Genomic DNA, 26,133 nt, shown 5'->3' with positions numbered 1-26,133 from the left:
CACCCACTCCACCCTACCTGCAGTCTCTTCTTCACCTCTCTTCTGCACTCCCCGTTACTTTGGACAGTTGATCCCCAGTAATTAAACTCATACGCCTTCGTCACCTCTATTCCTTGCATCCTCACCATTCCACTGGTCTCCCTCTCATTCATGCATATGTATTTAGTCTTGCTCCTGCTGACTTTCATTCCTCTTCTCTCCAGTGCATTCCTCCACCTCTCCAGGCTCTCCTCAACCTGCACCCTACTTTTGCTACAGATCACAATGTCATCCGCAAACATCATAGTCCACGGAGACTCCTGCCTGATCTCGTCCGTCAACCTGTCCATCACCATTGCAAACAAGAAAGGGCTCAGAGCCGATCCTTGATGTAATCCCACCTCCACCTTGAACCCATCTGTCATTCCAACCACACACCTCACCATTGTCACACTTCCCTCACACATGTCCTGCACCACTCCTACATACTTCTCTGCAACTCCTGACTTCCTCATACAATACCACACCTCCTCTCTCGGCACCCTGTCATATGCTTTCCTTAAATCCACAAAGACACAATGTAACTCCTTCTGACCTTCTCTATACTTCTTAATCAACATTCTCAAAGCAAACATCGCATCTGTGGTGCTCTTTCGTGGTATGAAACCATACTGCTGCTCACTAATCGTCACCTCTCCTCTTAACCTAGCTTCTGTTACTCTTTCCCATATCTTCATGCTGTGGCTGATCAACTTTATACCTCTGTAGTTGCTACAGTTCTGCACATCACCCTTGTTCTTGAAAATCGGTACCAGTATGCTTCTTCTCTACTCCTCAGGCGTCCTCTCCATTTCCAAGATTGTGTTAAACAATCTAGTTAAAAACTCCACTGCCATGTCTCCTAAACATCTCCATGCGACCACAGGTATGTCATCAGGACCAACTGCCTTTCCACTCTTCATCCTCTTCATAGCTTTCTCCTTGCTAATCCACTGCTCTCCTTGATTCACTATCCCCACATCATCCAACCTTCCCTCTCTCATTTTCTTCATTCATCAGCCCCTCAAAGTACTCCTTCAACCTTCTCAGTACAGCACATTTCCATCTCTATCCTTGATCGCCCTAACCTGCTGCACATCCTTCCCAGCTCGGTCCCTCTGTTTATCCCAAACCACCTGAGGCTGGATGTCCTGCTGAAACTTCACCAGGGGCATCAACAGATCAGCAAATGCCTTGCCAGAGCAAGGGAATCTGTCTGGTGGTCAGCTATCACGTCACATATAAAACAAATGGTGGAATAATCTGACACCTGTGCACAGGCAATGTCGACACCAGTCAGGCCACTGATCACAACAGACCTACCAAGCAGGCCATGGTAGAGAGTGGAAGCGGACCTTTTCCAATGGAAGAAAGGTGAATATCTGGTGTTCGTTGACTATTTCTTCAGATATATAGAGGTGTGCAACTTGCCTTACAACTCTTCAGCAAGACATGTTATTGAGAGGTGCAAAGCTGTTTTTGCCAGGTTTGGATATCCAGAGGTTCTAATCACAGATAATGGACCACAGTTCTCCTGCCATGAGTTTGCTCAGTTTACAAAAGACTTAGACTTTACACATGTGACAAGCAGCCCCAGATATCCTCATAGCAACAGAGAAGCAGAAAGGGCTGTCAAGCCTATCAAGTCTCTTGTAAAAGAGGGGGCTTCCGCACAGCTCTGCTGCGATACGGCGCTGTACCCTTGGCTCAAGGGATGACCCAGCACAGCTGATGATGGGGAGCAGGATCCGGACCCCTGTCCCCATTTCATCAGGACAGCTACAACCACAGTGGCTGGATCTCAAGTCTTTCAGGGAGACGGATGCAGCCCTGAAAACACTACAACAACGAGCCTTCAATCGCCGACAACGCACGCAGACTCTGCCTCCTCTACTACCAGGACACAAGGTATGGGTCTTGCCAACCAGAATACAAGGGACTGTAGTAGGCCCTGCACTCACACCACGCTCCTATAGATGATTTTCCATAGGAAGAACTACACGAACTCCCAGGCTGGCGTGAACTACAAGTGGAACTACCCCGTAGTCGGCCCTCTCGAGGGTCGTGTTTCCATAGCGATGTAGGAACCACTGGGCTGATGAGACCCCCGCTGAACCTTGTCGGTGGCGTAGTAAGCCAACAAAGCCTGCACCTACTCGTCTGTCCGTTTTTCGGCTGATTTCTCCATTTTGCTTGATCGAAATTCTCTAGTGTTGTGCTTGCTACCACACACGTTGGTTGCTGGCTTATAAAAATGGCGCTTGTTGAACACCGAAGTAGTAGGCTGGTTGCTTCCGACGTTCAACCAATCAGCGTCGAGCCCTGCCCAGCAGGTTTTCAGGGCCGCTCAGAAGTACCTACCCCAGAGCAGTTCCGGTCAGGGGTAGTTCCTCTAGTGGAAACACAAGCAAAGCTGCCGGCCCCCTAAACGGTTCGGGTAATTCAGCCGGTGGAAAAGCGGCTTATGTGGTGGACATGCCTGGGGGAAATCTTTGCCGCAACCAGTCTCATCTGAGAGTCGTGCCTGTAACACAAAGGTCACCAAGTCAGGGTGAGTTTCTAAGCCTCCAGATAGACTGGACATTTACAAAAAAAGAAAAAAAAGAAAAAGCACATGTAACAGACAAAACAAATCTTGTGTGATAGTTAATATTTGACGTAAAAGGCATGTTCAAGTAAAGGGAAAGACTATATTTCAGTAATTTCAAGCAGACGACAATGTCCTATTGTTGTGGTTCCCGATGGGTAAGGTTCCTAGTTAAAACTGTAGTTATATAATGCAACATGTTCTATTTGATTTATCAAAGGAGTGTAACCTTTAGCTAAAAGGGGGAGATGTAATGGTAGGAGATGGCACAGGGTGGCACTGTGGACTCTGAATTCGAATGGTAGATGAAACAAGGTCGAGAGGAAGTAGAATAAAGTTTCTGAGTATGTTCCTGGATGTTGTTGTCTTGATTTATGAGGATCATAGGGCAACAATACAATATTAACATACCTAGTGTATACCTATATTTGTATAATGATAAGCATATACCATTATGCGTATGCGTATACCTATGTGTATACGTGTATCAACATCATGATAGATGCAGATATCATAATGTAACCAGTATATACGTATAATAAGACTGATTAGCTTAGGGGAAAAATTTTGCTTTTATAACCCTTCTGGGGACAAATGTTTTCATGGTGTTTACATTTAATTTTTATCAAAGTTTCATTAATTTTTAATTTTTATAAGGTCATTAGTCTATAGGCCTACTAGCCTAAATGGCAAACAATTTTGAAAGCTTTTTTTTTTTTTAATGCATGCTCAGTAATCCAGGTAAGAAAATCACAGAAAGTTGAATCAGTTCATCTGGACACAACGTTTATTGAAAGAGAAATCTCCGGGTTTGAAAGCCCCGACAATCAGCTACAACAACCTGCATATGCACGTGCACACATATTAATATTATTGCCTTTCTAGGAATTTCTGCTTTAGTGTGTGAATGCGTGTAAGCATGTAAGGACAGTGGAATGGTGAGGATGCAAGGATTAGAGGTGACGAAGGCATATGAGTTTAAATACTTGGGATCAACTGTCCAAAGTAACGGGGAGTGCAGAAGAGAGTGCAGGCAGGGTGAAGTGGGTGGAGAAGAGTGTCAGGAGTGATTTGCAACAGAAGGGCACCAGCGAGAGTTAAAGGGAAAGTTTACAAGGTGGTTGTGAGACCAGCTATGTTATATGGTCTGGAGACAGTGGCACTGATGAAAAGACAGGAGGTGGAGCTGGAGGTGGAGCTGGAGGTGGCAGAGCTGAAGATGCTAAGATTTTCACTGAGAGTGACAAAGAAGGACAGGATTATGAATGAGTATATTAGAGGGACCGCTCAGGTTGGACGGTTTGGAGACAAAGCAAGAGGGACAAGATTGAGATGGTTTGGACATGTGTGGAGGGGAGATGCTGGGTATATTGGGAGAAGGATGCTGAATATGGAGCTGCCAGGGAAGAGGAAAAGAGGAAGGCCAAAGAGGAGGTTTATGGATGTGGTGAGGGAGGACATGCAGGTGGCTGGTGTGACAGAGGAAGATGTAGAGGGCAGGAAGAGATGGAAACGGATGATCCGCTGTGACGACCCCTAACGGGAGCAGCCGACAGTAGTAGTAGTAGTAGTAGTGTCAATGCGTGTGGCAGACACAGATACAAAAGCATACGCATTGATTGCTTTAATTTTGATTCTTTTCACTAATACATTCCTTCACCATAGCATACATGTACGTACACGTTCACACATGAACACTTATACATGTACGAGTACACAAATCAGTTTATGTTAACATAAACTGTGCGATGTATGTGTACATGTATTTGACTGTATGTGAGGCTCTGTACAAAGGGTGAAAACATCTCTTGTCGGACAATAAAGTATCTATCCATCTATCTACCTAATTACACGTTTACAATATACATAAATTGATCTAACGTGTCAGTGTTTTAGAATACATGTAAACACTTATCACATATTACATTACATATTTGCATTCATTTTGAGCCTTTCACTCACCACCAGAGACCACACACACACACACACACACACACACACACACACAGCTTGCTCGTCAATTCTATTTGGAGCTGATGTTCACATAATTGCACAATAGATGTTCAGTGATTTTGCAAACATGGTCTTTTAAGGGCGGCACAGTGGCGTAGTGGTTAGCGCGGTTGACTCACAGCAAGAAGGTCCTGGATTCGAGCCCCGGGGTAGTCCAACCTTGGGGGTTTTCCCGGGTCGTCCTCTGTGTGGAGTTTGCATGTTCTCCCCGTGTCTGCGTGGGTTTCCTCCGGGGGCTCCGGTTTCCTCCCACAGTCCGAAGACATGCAGGTCAGGTGAATTGGCAGTACTAAATTGTCCCTAGGTATAAATGTTTGTGTGTGTGTGTGTGTGTGTGTGTGTGTGTGTGTGTGTGTGTGTGTGTGTGTGTGTGTGTGTGTGTGTGTGTGGGCCCTGTGTGATGGTCTGCCAGCCTGTCCAGGGTGTCTCCCCGCCTGCCGCCCAATGACTACTGGGCTAGACTCCAGCATCCCCGTGACCCTGACAGCAGGATAAGCAGTTCGGATAATGGATGGATGGTCTTTTAAGGGCGCCTTGCCAGTATCTGTTGAGGGAAGGGACAGTCTTTCCTTCACTGTCCCTGTGTGGCAGAATACAGTAAATCTGACAACAGAGGATTAAAGCCGTCAAGACATGATGAGTGTCTGGGGTGCCCTGGTGACTTGGTTAGGCGCAGAGCAGCTAGCGTGACAGCTAAATATTGCTCTTGAGTTAATATTTAGCTGCCAGCGCTAGCCCAAATTGCTAGTTGTAGTTAGCTTTGCTCTTAGCAACAGAATTAGAAAGTAAATCTGGAAGCCCTGCGTGATGGCCGACATGTCACCGTGCAACGTTGCTTCCTTCTAGGTTGTGGTACGATTTGAAATGAATGTTATATAGCTCAGGGAAACTCAAAGACAATTTTAGCCTGGGTTGTTTGTCTTTTTGGTCACACAAAGCTGTCATCTGATTGGACCAAAAATAGTTTGTTTGTATAACGTTTGCCACTCACTATCTCTTTCTTTGTCCCTTCGTTTGTGAGTTCCCTTTCTCACTCGTAAACATACACATTATCTAAAATGAATGGGCGAGACAGGTGAGACACTGCGACATGCCTAAAAAATGCACTTCATGTATCTCTATAGCCATGAATCTCATTATTTTTCAAATTCTAGATGGTGCCATGTCCAAATACTCTCAAGCTCCATGGACAAATGAGGCCACCCGAGTCTCAACCTTGTACAATTTTTTTAGAAGGCTCTGGAAATTTGGAGACATTTAGCATTAACTTCTCTTTCATCGAGCCAGATCTGTCGATATCTGGTGCGTCAACACAAAGCTGTGATCTCATTGGACATGCTTTCAATGGCGTCGGCAAAGCAGAAAATCGGTACAGTCGTCACCCCCAATGTGGCGATCCTGCTAGGTTTGGGCAACACCGCTCTCACCTCAGAAAACAATGGCTCTGCTGGTGCGTAGTGTTTTGTTGTTTGTTTTTTTTTTCCTGCTCATCATGTATTGTTGGTTTTAATCTTTCAGTCAACTCTATTATCCAGTCATCCATTATTCAAACTGCTTATCCAACCTAGGGTCGTGGGATGCTGGAGCCTAACTCAGCAGTCATTGGGCGGCAGGTGGGGAGATACCCTGGACAGGCCGCCAGTCCATCACAGTCAACTCTATTCAGGAATCAGGAACAATTTATGTCATTTCATATTATGTACTACGTACACAAAAGAAACTAAATTCTGTTTCCCCCAGCCCACAGCAGTGCAACACAAAAACACATATCCAAAAACCTCCAAAAACAACACCACCAAAAACATACAAAAACAGAGAGAACAAAGCAAAAAAAAAAAAAACCCCACAACAACACAGTCTTCCTAGTGCAACACAGTCCAAAAACTCCACCATCCAGAGAAGGAATGCCAGCCGGGATGACTGTCGGAATTGCCGGTCTGCATGGGCTAGCAGTTAGCCTAGCCTGCCCTGCCTCCGCGTCCCGTCAGACTGCCCTCGGTGTTTCCCCCTCAGGCGCAGCTCCAGGCAGCGCTGTGGTCCCTGGGCCTATCGGATGCAGCAGACCAGGCTCCCCCAGCCGATCCAACGCCAGCTCTCCAGCCAGTCACCCTCGACACACCTCCCCTGCACTCCACACGACGACACAGATACAGAGGCAGACAAAAACACTGCACAGTCAACGCTAGGCGAGGCCGCTGCCACACCGCCTCAGTGTTTCCTCTCAGGCAGGGCCGTGGGCTAGCAGTTAGCTTAGCCTGCCCGGCAGCAGACCAAGCTCTCTCAGCCAATCCAGCACCAGCTCTCCCAGCCACACGAAATCAACGATCAAAATAAAAACTTCACACGATGAAACAAACTTAGACGACGATGTGGGTGGACAAAGACACTGCATAATTGGCACTGGGTGAGGCCGTCCCACATGAAAGTTATTATTATGTGTGCCATGAAATCAGTTGTAGCTACAGCACTGAGTCATCTGTTTTTTGGTTTCTTTGACATTTTTTGAAGGATGACTCGAACATCGGCTGTCACAATAACTGATTTACTCATTGATTTTTCTTGACATCTCATTGTGGATCGATATGTCTTCTACAAAGGGTGGTATGATTCAGCCCTCATTCATCGTCTGAAGAAAGCATTTTTGTTATCCGAGTGAATGTGGACATTTTTCACCAGTTGGATTTGTGAACTCAAGTCACAACTGTTGCAATACAATCTCTTTTTAGTTATGGGTGTTTAGAGGAACTATAACATGTTTGATGTTATCAGTAATGTTTAGTCCCAGCTGGTTCTGTGTATAACTATCAGCAGGGACACGTTGGGATTTTAATTTGTATTGCCACCGGCTCCTATCATGACATCAATACAATGTGACATCGCAAATCTGTAATTCACACAGGACTGCAAAGAGGCTTGAGAAATGTATTTGCGGGGATAAGAATGTAAAAACAACAGTGCCACTATGAAGAAGAAAAACATGATTATCAGACACCATGAATGTTATTTGTCAGTAAAACCTTAGCTCACAGCAGTTAAAGTGCAACTTTATTATATTTTAGGTGTGCCAAAGAACCAGCATTGACATTATTGTTGACAACTGTCAATATGCTGGGATGTGCTAACACACCAAAATCAAACATATTCATCATCAAAGTTATTATCTGCAGCTGCGTTTATCCTGCTATGCTAACACCACAGCCTACCAAAACCAACCTGCCATGTTTTTAAGCTTTACGTGGTTTTTAACCTGTAGGTGTCAGCAAACTCACTAAAATGGTCGAGGGTTTAGTTCCTCTTTAACAACCATATGGACACAAAAATTCAAGAAATAGTGAAATGCAACATGTCTGTATAAATAGCAGTAGCAGTGTAATCACTACATGTATACACCAATCAACCAAAACATTAAAACCACCTGCCAAATATTGTGTAGGTCCCCCTCGTGCCGCCAAAACAGCTCTGACCCATAGAGGCCTGGACTCAACAAGACCTCTGAAGGTGTCCTCTGGTATCTGGCACCAAGATGTTAGCAGCAGATCCTTTAAGTCCTGCAAGTTCCGAGGTGGGGCCTCTATGGATCACACTTGTTTTTCTAGCACATCCCATGGATGCTTGATCGGGTTGAGATCTGGGGAATTTGGAGGTCAAGGCAACACCTTGAACTTTTTCATGTTCCGCAAACCATTCCTGAACAATATGTGCAGTGTGGCAGGGCGTGTTCTCCCCCTGAAAGAGGCCACTACCATCAGGGAATACCGTTACCATGAAGGGGTGTACATGGTCTGGAACAATGTTCAGGTTGGTGGTATGTGTCAAAGTAACATCCACATGAATGCCAGAACCCAAGGTTTCCCAGCAAAATACTGCTCAGAGCATCACACTGCCTCCACCGGCTCGCCTTCTTCCCATAGTGCATCCTGGTGCCATCTCTTCCTGAGGTAAACGACGCACACACACCTGGTCGTCCACATGAGGTAAAAGAAAATGTGATTAATCAGACCAAGCCACCTTCTTCCATTGCTCCATGGTCCAGTTCTGATGCTCACGTGCTCATTGTAAGCGTCTTTGGTGGTGGACAGGGGTCATCATGGGCACTCTGAGCGGTCTGCGGCTACACAGCCACATACGCGGCAGGGTGTGATGCACTATGTGTTCTGGTACTTGTCTATCTTAGCCAGCATTAACTTTTTCAGGATTTTGAGCTACAGTAGCTCTTCTGTGGGATTGGACCAGATGGGCTAGCATTCGCTCTCCACACACATCAATGAGCCTTGGGAGCCCATGACCCTGTCACCAGTTCACCGGTTGTCCTTCCTTGGACCACTTTTGGTAGGCACTGACCACTAAATACTGGGAACAACCCACAAGTCCTGCTGTTTTGGAGATGCACTGACTCAGTCGTCTAGCCTTCAAAATTTGGCCCATGTCAAAGTCGCTCAGATCCTAACGCTCGCTCATTTTTCCTGCTTCCAACACATCACCTTCAAGAACTGACTGTTCACTTGCTGCCTAATATATCCCACCTCTTGACAGGTGCCATTGTAACCAGATAATCAACGTTATTCACTTACCTGTCAGTGGTTTTAACATTTTGGCTGATCGGTGTAAATATTACTACACAGAGGAGAAACTGCCAACGAGTGGGCTGACAACATAAAACCATGAAACTGCACATGATTCTTAATACACTTCTATTTCGATTAGATTTAGACAGGGGGCCTATAAACTCAGAAATAAAAATTAGTGATCTCGACCCGAAAAATAAGAGACAGTCTGTAAAACGCATTCAGCATACTCAGCTATATAAGATAATAGGCTAAACCCTTTATAACATTACACAAGTAAATCCAGTCCTACTTGTGATGACTGTCATGATTATTTGTGATTCTAGTTATTGGTAATTACTGATTATAGATACAGTAAATAGTTTGTTATGAATCAAGATGTATAAATTAATATATATCAGTAATAGCAGTAGTAATGCATCGTTTTATCATCATACTTCATACGTCCGTGTGTATATGTATGTATATAGACATAATCAGTTCAGAGTTTATGCATATATCATTGTATTTCGTAATGTGCATATGTGTGTCTCACCATGTCAGTCCTGGAGCAGAGATGCAGTGCAGAAGGTGGTGGAGGGGGGGTCCTATCCAGGCCAGGGGAGGCCCAGCGACTGAGCAGCCTGACCTTTGGCTGTTTCCAGGTTAGAGGGAAGAGCCCACAGGTCTTAACTGGACCAGTGCCCTCCAAAAGGACCCTCAGCACCCAGCCAGAGGCGGAGGTGGAGGACAGAGAGAAAACTGGTGAGGGGCTATGTCACATTGTCTTACTGGGTCAAACAAAAATCTCAACGAGTGAAGTTCCCATGATGTTTAACATTGTTTATACATAATAAACGCCCCTCTGTGTATTACTCATTACATTGGAATAATATTTTGGCACTGAAAGGGCATTTTCCCCCCCTTTCACAAGGGTTAAGAGACGCTTCAGGTATCTGAATTCATTAGCACGCAGTTGACCCCAAATCTGATAAACTGCTTTGTTAAGACTTCCTTAACAGAATAACATCACACAGTTGTGATCATCATCTGTCCCTGTGCCTATAATTCCTTAACTTTTTCAAGAAATTGCAAAAATATTAGCACGGTTACACCTGTTCAATTTAAACACTTTTTTTTTAACAATACACATAACTTCTTTGGAACTGGTGTACCAAAGAAAACGAAGTGCTAGGTTTTCATTGGTAGTCTGTATGGACAATAAACATGCTGCCTGTTTATTTTCATGTTGTTTGCCTCTGTAGAGAGGAGCAGTAAGCAGACTGCAGTCAGTTCAGGGACAGACAATGGTGTCCAGAGACCGTCAGACAATTCCCTGGAGGACGACAGAGTGAGATGTGAAAACACTTGTGACAAAGCGGCGGGGGCCGAGTCTCGCAGCGTGTCCTCCATGCTTTCGAGCGCCGCGTCGGAGGGGGAGGGAGGGGGAGGGTGTGAAGTTGACGGTGTGTGTGCGCTCCAGTACAGTCGCCCCAGCAGTGAGACGTACCTGACGGCCTCTGACGACAGCAGCTCCCTGTTTGACGACGACATGCAGCGAACAGAACACCCCAGCTTCAGCCTACCCGGGTCTACCGACGGCTGTCCAAAGGGGAACAAGGAGGGCGCCAAGGGCCATCATCTGGAGGACTGCACCTCAGAGGAGCTCAACAAATGTTTCCAGTCCCAGAGGCTTGACTCCTCATCCTCCTCTAGCGAACCCAACACCCCGAGTCCCATCCTCACACCGGCCCCCATCCCCAAACGGCCTAACCCGCCCCAGGACCCCAGAGACACTCTCGCCTCCCCCAAACAGCCCCGGCTACGGCTCCCTGCAGGGTTCGGGGTGATGAACGTATCCCTGGTCAAAAAGCACCTCAGCCAGCCGCCAATCAGCATGGAGGCAGCACATGGAGGACGCACACGCAACGCCCTAAGCATGCTCCGCCCTCTCCAGCCCCAGGAGACTGACCTGGACCAGGAACAGGATGTTGGAATGGAAACGGGTAGAGACACACTTCCGCAGGTCCCCAACCTGCAAGCTTTGCCCACTTCGTTATCCAAGCAAGAGTCATCTGGCACAGAGGAGATCCCAGAAAGTCCGGACTCTGCCAACACACTGCCTGGCAGCAAACCCCCCACCCCTCCTCTACACAGACTACCCTCCTGGGTAAGACTTTTCACCATTTCATCTTATGCAAAAGTCTTATACTGATATACAATTTTTATAAAGCACATTTCACTAGCCCCAAACGCAATATCATCTAAAAACTCTTGATACTGCATATTACTGCAGCATCAGAATACTGCAGCCACACTGTATCCCCATAAACATACTTGGTGTCAAAAAAATACATGGCGTATTTATTTTCTTTCATAGGAAAGTCGAATCTACGCTGTGGCTAAGTCAGGAATCAGACTGTCTGAGACCTCCTGCACAGACCCTGCTAGCAAAGGTGAGGCGGGATCGCAGGGATTAAAACGGTGAATTAAGTTGTTCATCGGCTCAGTGCTGGGTGCAGAGAGGACCCGCTTACATTTACTGTACTGTCAACAATGTTCCAGATCCTTCCCTCCAGTCCTCCTACCCTGCTTTTTTGATGTACACATCCCTCATCTATAATCACATGACTACACCGGTCTACACTACTCTGAAGGGGGTAAGTAAAGCATGCTCCCTCACCCCAAGGGTAATGGGTAGTGGAGGGGGGGGTGTTACTCTATTTTATCCTGGTCCCATCCAAACCATGTGTTTTTAAATTGTTGAAATGTTGCTTTTGTGCATTTATTGGTCTGTTGGGACGTTAGCGATAAACATGCTCAGCTGCCTTTGCTGTAAGCAGACTGGGAATTGAACTTGCAGCAATGCAAAGGGAGAGAGACTGCTGAGCGAGTGTGTGTGTGTGTGTGTGTGTGTGTGTGTATGTGTGTGTGTGTGTATAATGATGTTGCGTGTATCCAACCCCTGGCAGAAGGCCACTCTGCTGAGCAGTAGTCCGTTTTCAGAGGAGTCCTCCAGCTCCGAGGAGTCATCCAGTTCAGGGGAAGAGGAGGGCTCTTTCTGCAGCTCTCACACATCTGGCTCCAGCTCCCGCAAGGACAGCAGCCCGGGGAGCCCACGCTCCCTCAAGAGAGGTACAACACACACACACACACACACACACACACACACACACACACACACTGCTCTGGCTGGGAATATCTGGCTCAGGGATTTGCGCCTGCAACGTGATCCACTCCCTCAACCGCCATCACGATGTCTTCTTCTTCAGAGGAGCTGCTCAGCGGCCAGACCAGTTCAGATCTTTTGTTCTGCTGGGCAGCTCTCGCGTTTAAATGATGTGTGGTTACACCGAGACTGAAGCAAGGCTTTGTTAAAACAGATACACACATACAGATACATAGTCATACATACACACAACCACGCAAAATAAATGAGGCCAAACATGTCAAAATCCAGAGACGGTAGGAAAACTAAATAAGCTTCTTTCTTTCCTTTTTTTTTTTCGTTACTTGCCTTGTTGGCATGAAAATATCACCAGCCACTTTGATTATGTTACCAGTTAAATCGTTTTGTTTAGTTTTTTTTTTACACCGCAGCATGTCTCAATACAGCTGGCAGGTCATTTTAAAACACCAGCATTAAAAAAGGCTTAGATATTTACTATATATATTTGAGATCGTGTTGATTTAGGGCGGCACGGTGGCCCAGTGGTTAGCGCGGTCACCTCACAGCAAGAAGGTCCTGGGTTCGAACCCCCGGGGTTGTCCAACCTTGGGGGGTCATCCCGGGTCGTCCTCTGTTTCGAGTTAGCATGTTCTCCCCGCGTCCGCGGTGGGTTTTCTCCGGGTGCTCCGGTTTCCCCCACCATCAAAAAGACACATGCATATTAGGATTAATGCTCCTGTCTGTGCCCCTGAGCAAGGCAATGGGAACAGGACCGGAGTTGGTCCCCGGGCGCAGCATGAAGGCGGCAGCCCACTGCTGCTAGCTACACAGTTAGGATAGGTTCATTTACAGTAACTGAATTTCTCCAAGGGGATTAATAAAGGAAACTTAATTTTCCACCACGGGCCCAGTCTTTCACAGATACACGTACCTCTATATCCAAACACGACTAAATAAATGTATGAACACTCAGTCAGCACAACTTTTCACTCTCTTAAACTAGCCACGCTTTGTGAGTGACGCCACATATTAGATTTGGTTACAACAGCTTCCGTACCGCTGTGCTGTCTCCTCCAGCCGTGTCCATGTCTTCCATGACATCCGAGAGCGACTACGCCATCCCTCCCGATGCCTACTCCACCGACACGGAGTGCTCCGAACCGGAGCAGAAGCTCCCCAAGACCTGCTCCTCCGCCAGCGACAACGGAAAGAGTGTGAGGCCGCAGTCACTACACTTACTCACTGATGGGTGCTCAAAGAAAAGGCAGAGGAAACTGTGACTGTTTTACGTGGCTAAGACTGGAGATATTGGAGTCTGAGGGGTATTAGCTCCCAGGCCACAGCAGAGTAGAGACGTAGCGGTGGTGGTGGCGTGGCAGGCTATTCTGTTGCCTACCAACACGGGGATCGCCGGTTCGAATCCCCGTGTTACCGCCGGCTTGATGGGGCGTCCCTACAGACACAGTTGGCCATGTCTGCGAGTGGGAAGCCGGATGTGGGTATGTGTCCTGGTCGCAGCACTAGCGTCTCCTCTGGTCGGTCGGGGCACCTGTTAGGGGGGGGAATAGCGTGATCCTCCCACGCGCTACGTCCCCCCTTGGTGAAACTCCTCACTGTCAGGTGAAAAGAAGCGGCTGGCGACTCCACATGTATCAGAGGAGGCATGTGGTAGTCTGCAGCCCTCCCCGGATCAGCAGAGGGGGTGGAGCAGCGACCGGGACGGCTCGGAAGAGTGGGGTAATTGGCCGCATACAATTGGGGAGAAAAAGGGGGAAATAAATCCCCCCCCCCCAAAAGAAACACATGCATCTCTTGCTGCTCTCCATTGGAGGCAGGTATTTATCCTTTCAGGTTATAGTTGCACTGAGCATGTTCTTTTTTTTTTTTTTTTGCACAATTATAAAAGTAGTTAAGGCTTTCATTAATGTCTTTACTTTTCCCTCCTCATCAGCATTTTTTCAATGATCACCATTATAATGTTTCTTTTATAATGTAATGAGTACAATCGCTTCCTATTTTTACACAAAACTGGTTTAATGGAGCTGATACGAACTCAAAAGGAGCCAAATCCTGAGATGAATTGTTACTTTTCTCACGTCACTCCGATGTCAGAAAATAACCTGAACACTGTCGCTCTGACTGGTACATACTGAAGTGAGGTACTGGGGCTGGAGAACTACACGGGGTGTCATGTCCTAAAACTGATCTTCCAGGAACCGATGGAGAAATCGGGCTACCTGCTCAAGATGGTGAAGACCTGGAAGAAAACCTGGAAGAGACGCTGGTTTGTCCTCAAGGATGGAGAGCTGCTCTACTACAAGTCACCGGTAGCTTCTATACACCTATACTACATCACTTCCTCCATACAAGTATCTCCATAGGGAAGCCTCAGCATGCCATTCTGGTGTTTTGGGTCACCTTTAAGTCTGTTCCTTCAAATGCTCTCCAAGTGTCAGGACCTTCACGGTCAATAGACCTCACTTCTGCCTTTATGCAAAGTACTCGTGTTTTAGATATAATTTTTGATTGTTATGATACTGTTTGAAATAATCAGACGATGAAATCTGGAATGAAGTAAAATGGTTTTAGAAATATGGCCCAGGGAGGCCCCTGGGCAGCCATTACATGATGTCAGCAATGCTTCCGTATGAATCTATGAGGTAGTTTTCCTCTGACCTGAAAGGGGGATTTCTGGTTAATGGGCCATTTCCACTTGATGCGAGTGATGCGTAACATTAAAGGCCCGTGTTTCCCATGTAAGATCGTGCAAAACGTATTGATCCCTGAACGTTCCCCCGGTGATTTGTCTCCAGAGCGACGTCATCAGGAGACCTCAGGGCCAGATTGAGGTTAATGCCACCAGCAGCATTGCCCGCGGTGATGGGAAACAAGTGCTTCAGGTACTCACTCGCTCCTGCTTCAAAATAAAAGTGTTTTATTGCACTGTTTCATGTCCACCACTTGGTCTGAAGGTGTGAGGATGTTGAACTGCTGTGGCCAATGAGCACAAATGGCAGATCAACAGACAATGGCTAAAACCCAAGGTCTGCACACTGAAATGCTCCCAATGCTTATTTTATTCATCAACATTTCAATGATCAGATCAGATCTTATAGATCAGATAGATCTCTGATAGAGCTGATCGATCGAAACGCTGCCGAATAAAAAGTATTGGGAGCATTTCAGTGTGCAGACCTCACTCTTTTGCTCTATGTTTTGCAATTTTTACTTTGTACCTCAATATAATTTTTTAAGGATATTCATGAGCCAATTTGATTTGAGGCGAAAAAACAAAAACAAGCTCGACACTGTGCCTGGATTGTGTTAGTTTCTGCTGACTTCCCAGACTGAATCCACATTCTGTCCATCTGTGTGATTGGTGTGTGTGTGTGTGTGTGTGTGTGTGTGTGCAGGTAGTGACGGGGAAGCGTGTGTACTACCTAAAAGCAGACTCGCCTAACCTCCTGGAGGAGTGGCTGAGGGTGCTGCAGAGCGTGCTGAGGGTCAAAGCCGCCAGCCCTCTCTTCACTCAGCCCAACATCCGCCCCAGCATGAAGGGACAACTCGTCAAGGTCTACCACTGACCAACACCAGCTCACATTACTCACCGACCGACCACTGAAATACTCTTATCTTCAGTAACAATAGTTTCCAATGTAGGCATAGCCTGAGGAAAACATGGCGTCGCTGAGACTCCTTTAAGATGCTTTTTAAACTGTATTGTAAATGTCGTATCTCATGTCCGGTGCACCACGGTGGTACCTGGCACTCTGATTTATCTAGTTGTTCCGATTTATTTAGTTGTTCCCACTTTTTTTTTGTTGCTTTGAGACACCAGGAGTACTAACTAAATTTGTTTTGTCTGTGGGGCAGGTGAAACACGGCTACTCTAAGCGGGTATGGTGTGCCCTGATCGGTAAAACGCTGTACTATTTCCGCAGCCAAGAGGACAAGGTACAACACAGCAGTAGTCACACAAAAACAAAACGATTGGGGCAGTGCTGGTCAAATGCTAGGTGACCCTTTACACCAGTCTGAACAGGGGCGTCCCGGTAGCGTGGCGGTCTATTCTGTTGCCGACCGACATGGTGATCCCGGTTCGAATCCCCGTGTTGCCTCCGGCTTGGTCGGGCGTCCCTACAGACACAATTGGCCGTGTCTGTGGGCGGGAAGCCGGAAGTGGGTATGTGTCCTGGTCGCTGCACTAGCGCCTCCTCTGGTCAGTCGGGATGTCTTTTCAGGGGGTAGGGAGAACTGGGGGGGGAATAGCGTGATCCTCCCACGCGCTACGTCCCCCTGGCGAAACTCTTCACTGTCAGGTGAAAAGAAGCGGCCGGCGACTCCACATGTATGGGAGGAGGCATGTGGTAGTCTGCAGCCCTCCCCGGATCGGTAGAGGGGGTGGAGCAGCGACCGGGACAGCTCAGAAGAGTGGGGTATTTGGCCAGATACAATTGGGGGGGGGGGGGGGGGGGACAAAACTCTGAACAAAGAGACTGGTTGCTACCCATCTTACGTGTCAGTGAGAGCGATGTGTACGATGTTTGCCGATGCCCGTTTAGTGCCAGCTGGTATGGACATGGTCTGCCACAAGGCCATATATCTCTGCAGCGAGCCATTTAGTTTAGCCTGAGTCAATATCTGCTTTGCTCTACAGTCTCCTCACCTCACATACGTTTATGAGGGCCATAAAATACAGTTCATAAAGAAGTGAAGAGCCGGTGTTATTAAGTTCAAGTTCAACTTCATTATCATGTGTATTGGAATACAATGAAGGTCTTATGCCTTAACTCAAAGTACACAAGGACACGCCAACATCCAAAAAGAAAAAAAAAACGCTGACAACACTGCACACCTACAGAGACTATGCACCCACAATTCATACATTATATACACAAAAAGTGCACAATAACGCAGCAATGGAAGGTGAATTTGGGTTATTAGTTGGAGTTGGGTTCAGTTTTTAAGTTTCATATTTTATCATGGCTTTTATTGTTTTGGGTTTTTTTTTGTTAAACATGGCATATATTTAGGATTAGTTGAAATTCATCATTAATAATTCACAGCCTGTTCTTTTACCTTAGACTAACTTTATCTCAGTTTGCATCTGTGTGAGTTTGCGCATGCGTGTGTTTCTTTCCAGTTCCCGCTGGGTCAGATTAAGCTGTGGGAGGCGCGGGTGGAGGAGGTGGACCGGTCTCGTGACTCCGATGAGGACCTGAAGACATGTGGGCAGGGCCTGCAGGCCACGTCCTATACCATCGCCGTCCATCCGCAGCAGCAAGGCCCCACCTACCTCCTCATCGAATCGCAGCATGAGAAGGTCTGACGGCAGAAACTCAGCCAGGGGAGCTAATGTATTGAGGGCCGAGCCCCCGTTTAGAAATATGCTAGTGAACTCAACACAGTAACCCTAGAACGTCCCCATCTGCCATGTAACGGAGGTCACGTCCAACGAAGTCCGGTTTGCCTACCTTTCTCAGCTGATCTAATTTTGTGACGTTGGCAAATTATGTCTTTTAGTTTGTAGAGTCCATAGTATCTTAAAAGCTGTCATGTGGGGCTGTTTATCACTCACCTAACAGAAACAGAAACACTTTGTCATTTCATTTCATGCACTTGTGCACATGAAATGAAACCAAACATCATTTCCCCCAGCCCACAGCAGTGCAACGCAAAGACAACAACACATATCCAAAAACTACAAGAACACATATATCCAAACTAACACATATATCATGGGAAGATGGCGGCGTGAACTTAACGTTTGCAGCGGCCTCACCCAGTGCCGTCCATGCAGTGTGTTTGTCCGCGTCTGGGTTTGTGTCTTCGTCTGATGGCTTGGAGAGCTGGTGCTGGATCGACCAGGGGAGCTTGGTCTGCTGCGTCCTGTGGGCCCGGGGACCGTGGCCCTGCCCGAAGAGGAAATACCGAGGGTGGTCTGACAGGATGCAGAAGCGGGGCAGGCTAAGCTAACTGCTAGCCCATGCACACCAGCAGTTCCGATAACACCGAGGGCGGTCTGGCGGCGGCCCCGCCTGGCGTTGACTGTGTTTTTGGTGTGAGCTGGCATTGGATCGGCTTGGGGAGCCTGGTCTGCTGCCTCCGGTGGGCCCAAGGACCACGGCCCAGCCTGGAGCTGCACCCAGAGAGGAAACACCGAGGGCAGTCTGACAGGACATGGAAGCGGGGCAGGCTAAGCTAACTGCTAGCCCATGCAGACAGTAGTTCTGACAGTCATCCTGGCTGGTGTTCGCTCTCTTGGACAATGAATTCTTTTTTTATTATCTTTTGGATATGTTGGTTATATGAATTTTTTTAAGGTTTTTTTCATAGTTTGAATATGTTCTTGTAGGTTTTGGATGTGTCTTTGTCATTGTGTTACACTGCTGTGGGCTGGGGAAAATTATATTTCGTGAAACGACAATTAAATCTTCCTGATTGCTGATTTCTAAACATAAAAAAAAAATCACTGTCCAGGAGAACGAACGCCAGCCAGGACAACTGTCGGAACTGCCGGTCTGCATGGGCTAGCATTAGCTTAGCCTGCCCCGCTTCTGCGTCCCATCAGAACACCCGAGGAGGACTCTGGTCAGGGCCGTAGTCCCTGGGCCCACAGGACGCGGCAGACCAAACTCCTCCAGCCGATCCAACGCCAGTTCTCCCAGCCAGACACCTTCACCCACACGTGACACGATGACTCTAAAAACACAGTCAGGGCTAGGCGAGGCCGCCGCCAGACCGCCCTCGATGTTGTCGGAACTGCCGGTCTGCATTGGCTAGCAGTTAGCTTAGCCTAGCCTTATAGGCCAGATATATGAAAGCGTTTCCCTGATCCAGTCCTCAGGCTCTCTCAACATCTAGTGGGACACAGTAAAATACGAAAAGCTTAACTGGATGCAGGTGTGGTCTGTTGACTTCCTGCACCAGTCCCAAGGAAAAGTATTTTCAACAGTCTGAAATGAAGTATAAACATAAATGAATGGCATAAATGAATGCTGTTTTGATTCAATGTCTCCCTTGGCCTGGATATTTAGGAGTCGTGGATGTACCACCTGTCTGTGGCAGCAGGCACCACGGTGGGTAAGATTGGCACTGAGTTCGAACAGCTGGTGGGCAAACTATTTCAGCTGGACGGAGACCCAAGTGAGTTTTATAATGCATTATGCACACTGTATTGTTTGTCTTTCTACTATATCTTTAGGGGAATGGTTCTTTACCATAAGGTGTTCTTTCTTTTACTTTAGATCAATTCAGTACAGCTGAGTTCTATCGGATTCCTTTCAGTGTAATTCTTTTCACCTGAATATGCTTTACTCATCCAACATCACCACGGCAGATAGCTTTGGTGATGTTGAATAATAGCCGAAGAAATACATAGAGGCATAAAACTTGAACAGATGCTCTGTGTTTGCATCTCTCTCTCTCTCTCTCTCTCTCTCTCTCTCTCTCTCTCTCTCTCTCTCTCTCTCTCTCTCTCTCTCTTCAGATTCTCAGATCTGGAGGCATCCTATGTTGTGTTTCAGTAAGGATGCTCTGCCATCTCCTCTCACAACCCTGCCTTCACAAGCCCTGCAAACAGAGGCCATTAAACTCTTTAAGGTACCTTAAACACAGAAACAAACAAACTGCATATGCCGATACAGCTGCACACACACACACACACACACACACACACACACACAATGCAAATTTAAACTTCATTTGTAATTAAAACTCTTTTACCTATTCCCAACCCCGCGTCTGATGACTTTTTCTCTTCCTCTCACGTCTCTCCAGACCTGTCAACTCTTTATCAACGTGGCTATTGATGCTCCGGCAATTGACTACCACGTGTCCCTGGCCCAGAGTGCATTGCAGGTGTGCCTGGCCCACCCTGAGCTTCAGAATGAGTTCTACTGCCAGCTTATCAAACAGACCCGCAAGAGACAGCCTGCAGGCCAGCCAGGGCCCCTGCAGGTACATACTCACACCACATGGTGGCAGCAGTAGTACGTGCCAGTCAGGAGACCAAATTAACGTAACGACATTCTGCAGTCGGCGTCACAAAGTTATCTCCTCCTCGGGGTTGGCGGGGAATTATCCAATGAACAGATGATCTGCTGATGCAAAAAGATATTAAAATTGGTAAATTATTACTTTGGGGTTTACAACTGCCTCTTGGCGTCACCTAAATAACAAGGCACGTTCACGCCCAACGCAGCCACGGGATGCGAGTGGGAGGGATTAAGATAACTTCGTCTTCCTGTTTCTGTGCCAATAAAGTGCCAACAACAAAATGGCGAAATACCATCAGCTGATTCAAATCGCTGCCCGACCAAAGCTTGAACGTTTGAAACACAAACAATAACCCAGTCAAGTTGATAAGCTGTGGCAAAATTAGCTACATTCATGGCAAAACCAGAGGTAAATAGTAAAGGATAGCCAAGTTGGACCGTATTGTTCTTCAGTTTGGCTCCTCTGTCGCCCACATGCCACCACTCAGACGTGAAACTATATGCAGCTGCGTTGACCCCCGCAGCAGTTTAGGGCCCGCACGCATGGACCCCTCTTTACCTCGCCGCTATCGTATCAGAAAGCTCGACCACTGAGTCTACGGGTATTCGGTTTGGTCAAAAATGTGCAAAGCGTGCCCGCGCGAAAATATGGACACGCGTAGCAAAATCCACGAAGAAGAGTTAGCCAGCTGGTGAAGTATCAAGACTTGGCACAGCGAAAAGCCCGGAGAGTGTGTCTGATCCAAGTAGAACTTATTTGTTACTTATTTGACTGGTAATCAACCTAAACACTTGTTTTTTTGTGTGTTTATAAGGCGCAGACGTGAATAATGTGTACGTGTGGGTCACCGATTAGGTGTTCATCTGTCATGGCGCTGCTGCGACGCCAGATGTTGCTAAGCAGGCTAAGCTAGCGTGTCACTATCGTGGCCTTGTTGTTACGACGCCTCTTATATAGCACGCAGGTCTGCTAGTAATCATCTCATTTACACGCCAACTGTGCAGAGCTTTTTACTGTCGCCGCCCATTTTAAACCGGCGTGCTTCCACTTCTTCTTTCGCTACTGGCGTGACGTCATGTTACATCTGATTGTGATGGGCAGCCGGGGCCCTTTACCCATCCTGCACTGGGGCCCTATGCTGACTGGTTACGCCTGTGTGCCTATCTGTCTCTACCTTCAGTAAGGATTCTATGGTTCTATTCATAACGATTGATGTGTACTAAATAACAGCGGGTGTGTATGTTGTTCAATAGGGCTGGCAGTTCCTGGCTCTGTGTGTCGGGCTTTTTCTTCCGCAGCATCCGTTTCTCTGGCTGCTCCAAGTGCACCTTAAAAGACACGGAGAATCCAGGTGGGCATACACCAGGAGGGCACAAATGATCTAACATGAAGACAGCTACTAATGCTTTGTTTCCCAACTCATTAGTTAGATTGCCATCACCATATATAATGGCTATTTATTAACTGCCAATATGTTACAAACACATATTGTACATATTATCTGTTTATTATTTTTCATTTAACCATTCATTTCAATGAAATTACGAGTTAAAAGTTTTTTCTCGTGGTATTATTGAGCAGGATAAGCGGTTCGGATAATGGATGGATGGATGGAATAATAATAATAATAAGTGAAGTCATTATTTTGAATGACTGAATCATCAATGGCCTGGAAAATAAAGCTTTTTTCCTGAATAACTCAAAAGGTGTGATTATAATCAAAAGTAAGCCATTTTCTGATGCACCTGGAAACACTTGCTTTTCATGGGCAAAAGTAGTCTTTGTAAGCCCATCATTTGACTAAGGCCAAAAGATGTCGTACAAATATAACCATCGTGTTTACTACAAGCTTGCTGTGATCCATCCTGCACCAACACCAATAGAAATTATTATTTCAAATCAGGAAGCACTGATGGAGAACTTGTCTTGTGACTTCCCATTGCATGGAGATCTTTCAAATCAGCTGTCTTAGTTTATTGTTTAGCCAACCTTGTTTTCACTGATGATAAAATTATAACATGACTTTCCATTACTACTCTGTAAGTGGAGAGTAAACCCACGCGAGGTCACCTTTTTCATTTCTCAAGTATAATTTCACCAATAAGTTTAAAATTATAACCCACTTTTATTTCATATCTCATTGCAAGTAATATCTAATTGATTTGTAACATGAAATATCATGAAAATGAATCATTTTCAACAAAACAGCAATAATCAGTAGTTTGATTTAAATTCAGTTTTCTTGAGAAAACTCAGATACATGTCATGTTGTAAATACATGCAACATATACAGTATATACACACATACAGTTTTCTCATTGTGCTTATTGAGGGAGTGCCTACAGTAGTTGATGTTGGCATGGTGATAACTGGTGATGGAAACACAGCGGTGTTTGTCATCTAGGCTCCTGCACCCCTCTCTTTAGGCTGCAAGCAATTCAGACGTTATCCACTGTTGCATCTGTCATAAGCTGCTGAACACAATAGCCTAACTTTGTCTGTGTCGGTATGTGTTTCCCACTATGCCAATGTCCCCCTTCTTATCCAGGACTGAGGTGGGGAAGTACGCCATCTACTGCCAGCGGTCCCTGGAGCGTGCGCAGCAGAAGGGGGAGAGGCAGGCCAGGCCGTCCCGCATGGAGATCCTGTCCATCCTTCTGAGGAACCCTTATCACCACTCACTGCCCTTCAGTGTCCCCGTACACTTTCTCAATAACACCTACCAGGTGATACATGTATTGTATGCCATGTACACAGTATACAGAGTGTATATACTGATTTTATATATATCAATCAGAAACACTTTATTTGTCATTTCATTTCATGTACTTGCACACATGAAATGAATGAAATATAATTTCCCTCAGCCCACAGCAGTGCAACGCAAAGACAAAAACACCAAATCCAAAAACTACAAGAACACATATAGCCAAACTAACACAAAATATATCTAAACTAAACACAAAAAAAAATCACTGTCCAGGAGAATGAACGCCAGCCAGGATGACTGTCAGAACTACCAGTCTGCATGGGCTAGCAGTTAGCTTAGCCTGCCCCGCTTTCACGTCCTGTCAGACTGCCCTTGGTGTTTCCTCTTTGGGTGCAGCTCTGGTCAGGGCCGTGGTCCTTGGGCCCACAGGATGCAGCAGACCAAGCTCCCTCAGCCGATCCAACGCTAGCTCCCCCAGGCAGACACCATCGACACACCTACCCGCACTCCACACAAAGACACTAAAAACACAGTCAAGGCTAGACGAGGCCGCCGCCAGACCGCCCTTGGTGTTATCGGAACTGCCGGTCTGCATGGGCTAGCAGTTAGCTTAGCCTGCCTCACTTCCGCGTCCTGTCAGACCGCCCTTGGTGTTACCTCTTTGGGCACAGCTCCAGGCAGGGCCGTGGTCCCTGGGATCCATTACCAGCTCTCCCAGCCATCAAACGAAGACAAACTTAGATGCAGACGTGGACAAAGACACTGCATGGGCGGTACTGGGTGAGGCCACCGCAAACGTGTATTCACGCCGCCATCTTCCCACACCAGTACTGGGTGAGGCCACTGCAAACATGAATTTGCGCCGCCATCTTCCCAAACCAGCAGCGGAATCATCAAAAATTATATCCAAATAAAACAGATAACGCAAATGGGGGTTGTCTGAAGCGCATTTTAGAATAAAGAACTTCATTCAAATCACGCAAATGAGCAAAAAATAAGCGAAAATTAAGCAAAGAGTATTTGTTTTGCTAGTCTGAGCTAGTCTGACTATATGTCAGGTAGGGGTTCACATGTATGAGTTCATTCCAAAACACACACACACAGAAAGAGCACACAACAAACACAGATTACAACAATTTAGTCTGAGTTATACTGCCTCTTCAGGTATCATCTCTGGCAAACCAACTGTGTCAGTAACCATACTGACGGATGATGTGTTTCACTGAAGAATGGCTCGTCTCTGTGTTTTACAAGTCAGTATCCCTCCACAGGTGGTGAGCTTTGATGCGTCGACCACGGTGGAGGAATTTCAGTGTCGTCTCAACCAGGATACTGCTATAAGGAAAATGAGCCAATCAGGATTCAGCCTGTACACGGACGACCCTACCGGCCGAGAGCTGGAGCACTGCCTGCAGGGAGGCATCAAGGTGGTGTTTATTTTATTCATACGTTCTTAAATCTTTAAAAATAGGAGGATTTATATGACTGCTGGATAGGCTCCAGCATCCCTGCGACCCTGAGAGCAGGATAAGCAGTTAAGATAATGGATGGATGGATTTATATGGCCCTCACATACACGCACACACACACACACACACACACACACACACACACACACACACACACACACACACACATTTTTATCTACACCAGTAGTTCACCGGTAGTGAGATGCTGGTTTCACTTCATGGTCCTCTAAGTCAAGTCAATTTTATTTGTATAGCCACAATTTACAAATTTGCCTCAGGGGGCTTTACAGCAACACAACATCCTGTCCTTAGACCTTCACATCGGATGAGGAACAACTCCCTAAAAAAACCTTTAACAGGGAGAAAAAATAGGAAGAAGCCTCAGGGAGAGCAACAGAGGAGAGCAACCATCTTAAGACTTTATTACTAGCACGTGGCAGACCTGAAAACAACATTACGGTACTCAAAGTCTGGATGACCCTGTGATGGCCTGGCGGCCTGTCCAGGGTGTCTCCCGCCTGCCGCCCAAAGAGTGCCAGGATAGGCTCCAGCATGCCCGTGACCCGGATTTGGATAAAGCGGCTTGGATAATGGATGGATGGATGGAAGTCTGGATGAAACAAATGCATGTATTAGAGTCTCTGCGTCAGCCATGGGCAGGAAAGACTGAATTTTAGCTGTGTTACGTCAGTGGAAAAAAGGCAGTCTTGGTGATTTCTTTAACAAGAAATTCAAATTGTGTGTTTGCTTGTATTCTCTTTAGATTTGTGACATCATCGCCAAATGGGAGCAAGCCTCCAAAGAGCATCACACGGGCAAGTCTGAGAACACAAGGACTGTCCGCCTTACCTACAAGAACAGGTAAACGAAGAAACCCAGAGCCTTTATAGCTACACTTTACCAGTTTGGCTCAGTAGCCGCACATGTTTGCTACAAGCCGTACTTTCTTGGTACTTTCAATACGTATCACGAGACTGCAGTGGCGCACAGTAATGAAGGTTTGGCGCCGAAACATCTATTTCCATATATTTACCTATTCAAAACTACTGAAGACTCATCAGGGCATGTCCGTCCTTATTGTGCAAGTGCCCTCTTTGTTAATATTCAGAAACCATACATGATATCCAAGAAGACTGTGAGAGGGCTTGTTGCAGCACACCAATTGAGGCTCTTGCAGCAAAAGTATTTGGTGTGTTGAATTCCCAGTGGTTGTTATTTGTTCTGTATCAACTCAAGTTAAGACATGGCAATAGACAACATTTGGATGTTTTGGCAGCAAGCCTTCATTTCTGTATGCCACTTCTATATGCCACTTCAGAAGTACTGTTTGCAGCCAACAACTACCACCCACTACTGCCATATTTGCATAGTGTAGCTTTAACTACCAGCAATAATAAGTTAACATATATACCAACACCAGTACCAGCAAGAGTTCAGCATTAAACTCAGTTTCTAACTGATTTTGCTCTCTCTCTCTCTCTCTCTCTCTCTCTCTCTCTCTCTCTCTCTCTCTCTCTCTCTCTCTCTCTCTCTCTCTCTCTCTCTCTCTCTCTTCCCTTTCTGTTTCTTTCTGCCATTGTCTGCCTACCCTTTCCTCCATCCATTCATCAATGCATCAACCCTCC

The 26,133-nt window shown here is 46.5% G+C and overlaps 1 protein-coding gene across 1 annotated transcript in view; it reads left to right on the top strand.

Annotated features, from left to right (window-relative positions):
* Positions 1-26,133, top strand: part of plekhh2 (pleckstrin homology domain containing, family H (with MyTH4 domain) member 2) — a 53,281-nt gene that overhangs the window by 20,759 nt on the left and 6,389 nt on the right. The window contains 18 exon segments of the mRNA XM_056291749.1: positions 9,727-9,927; positions 10,428-11,332; positions 11,543-11,618; positions 11,728-11,822; positions 12,135-12,297; positions 13,409-13,545; positions 14,545-14,658; positions 15,145-15,231; positions 15,745-15,903; positions 16,205-16,285; positions 17,475-17,654; positions 19,369-19,477; positions 19,821-19,933; positions 20,111-20,290; positions 21,583-21,680; positions 22,878-23,055; positions 24,311-24,466; positions 25,272-25,369. Coding sequence (XP_056147724.1) covers positions 9,727-9,927; positions 10,428-11,332; positions 11,543-11,618; positions 11,728-11,822; positions 12,135-12,297; positions 13,409-13,545; positions 14,545-14,658; positions 15,145-15,231; positions 15,745-15,903; positions 16,205-16,285; positions 17,475-17,654; positions 19,369-19,477; positions 19,821-19,933; positions 20,111-20,290; positions 21,583-21,680; positions 22,878-23,055; positions 24,311-24,466; positions 25,272-25,369 — 3,130 coding nt within the window.

The sequence above is a fragment of the Lampris incognitus genome, chromosome 13 (assembly GCF_029633865.1).
Source record: "Lampris incognitus isolate fLamInc1 chromosome 13, fLamInc1.hap2, whole genome shotgun sequence".
Classification (NCBI taxonomy): domain Eukaryota; kingdom Metazoa; phylum Chordata; class Actinopteri; order Lampriformes; family Lampridae; genus Lampris; species Lampris incognitus.
This window is presented reverse-complemented; position numbering and strand designations above follow the sequence as displayed.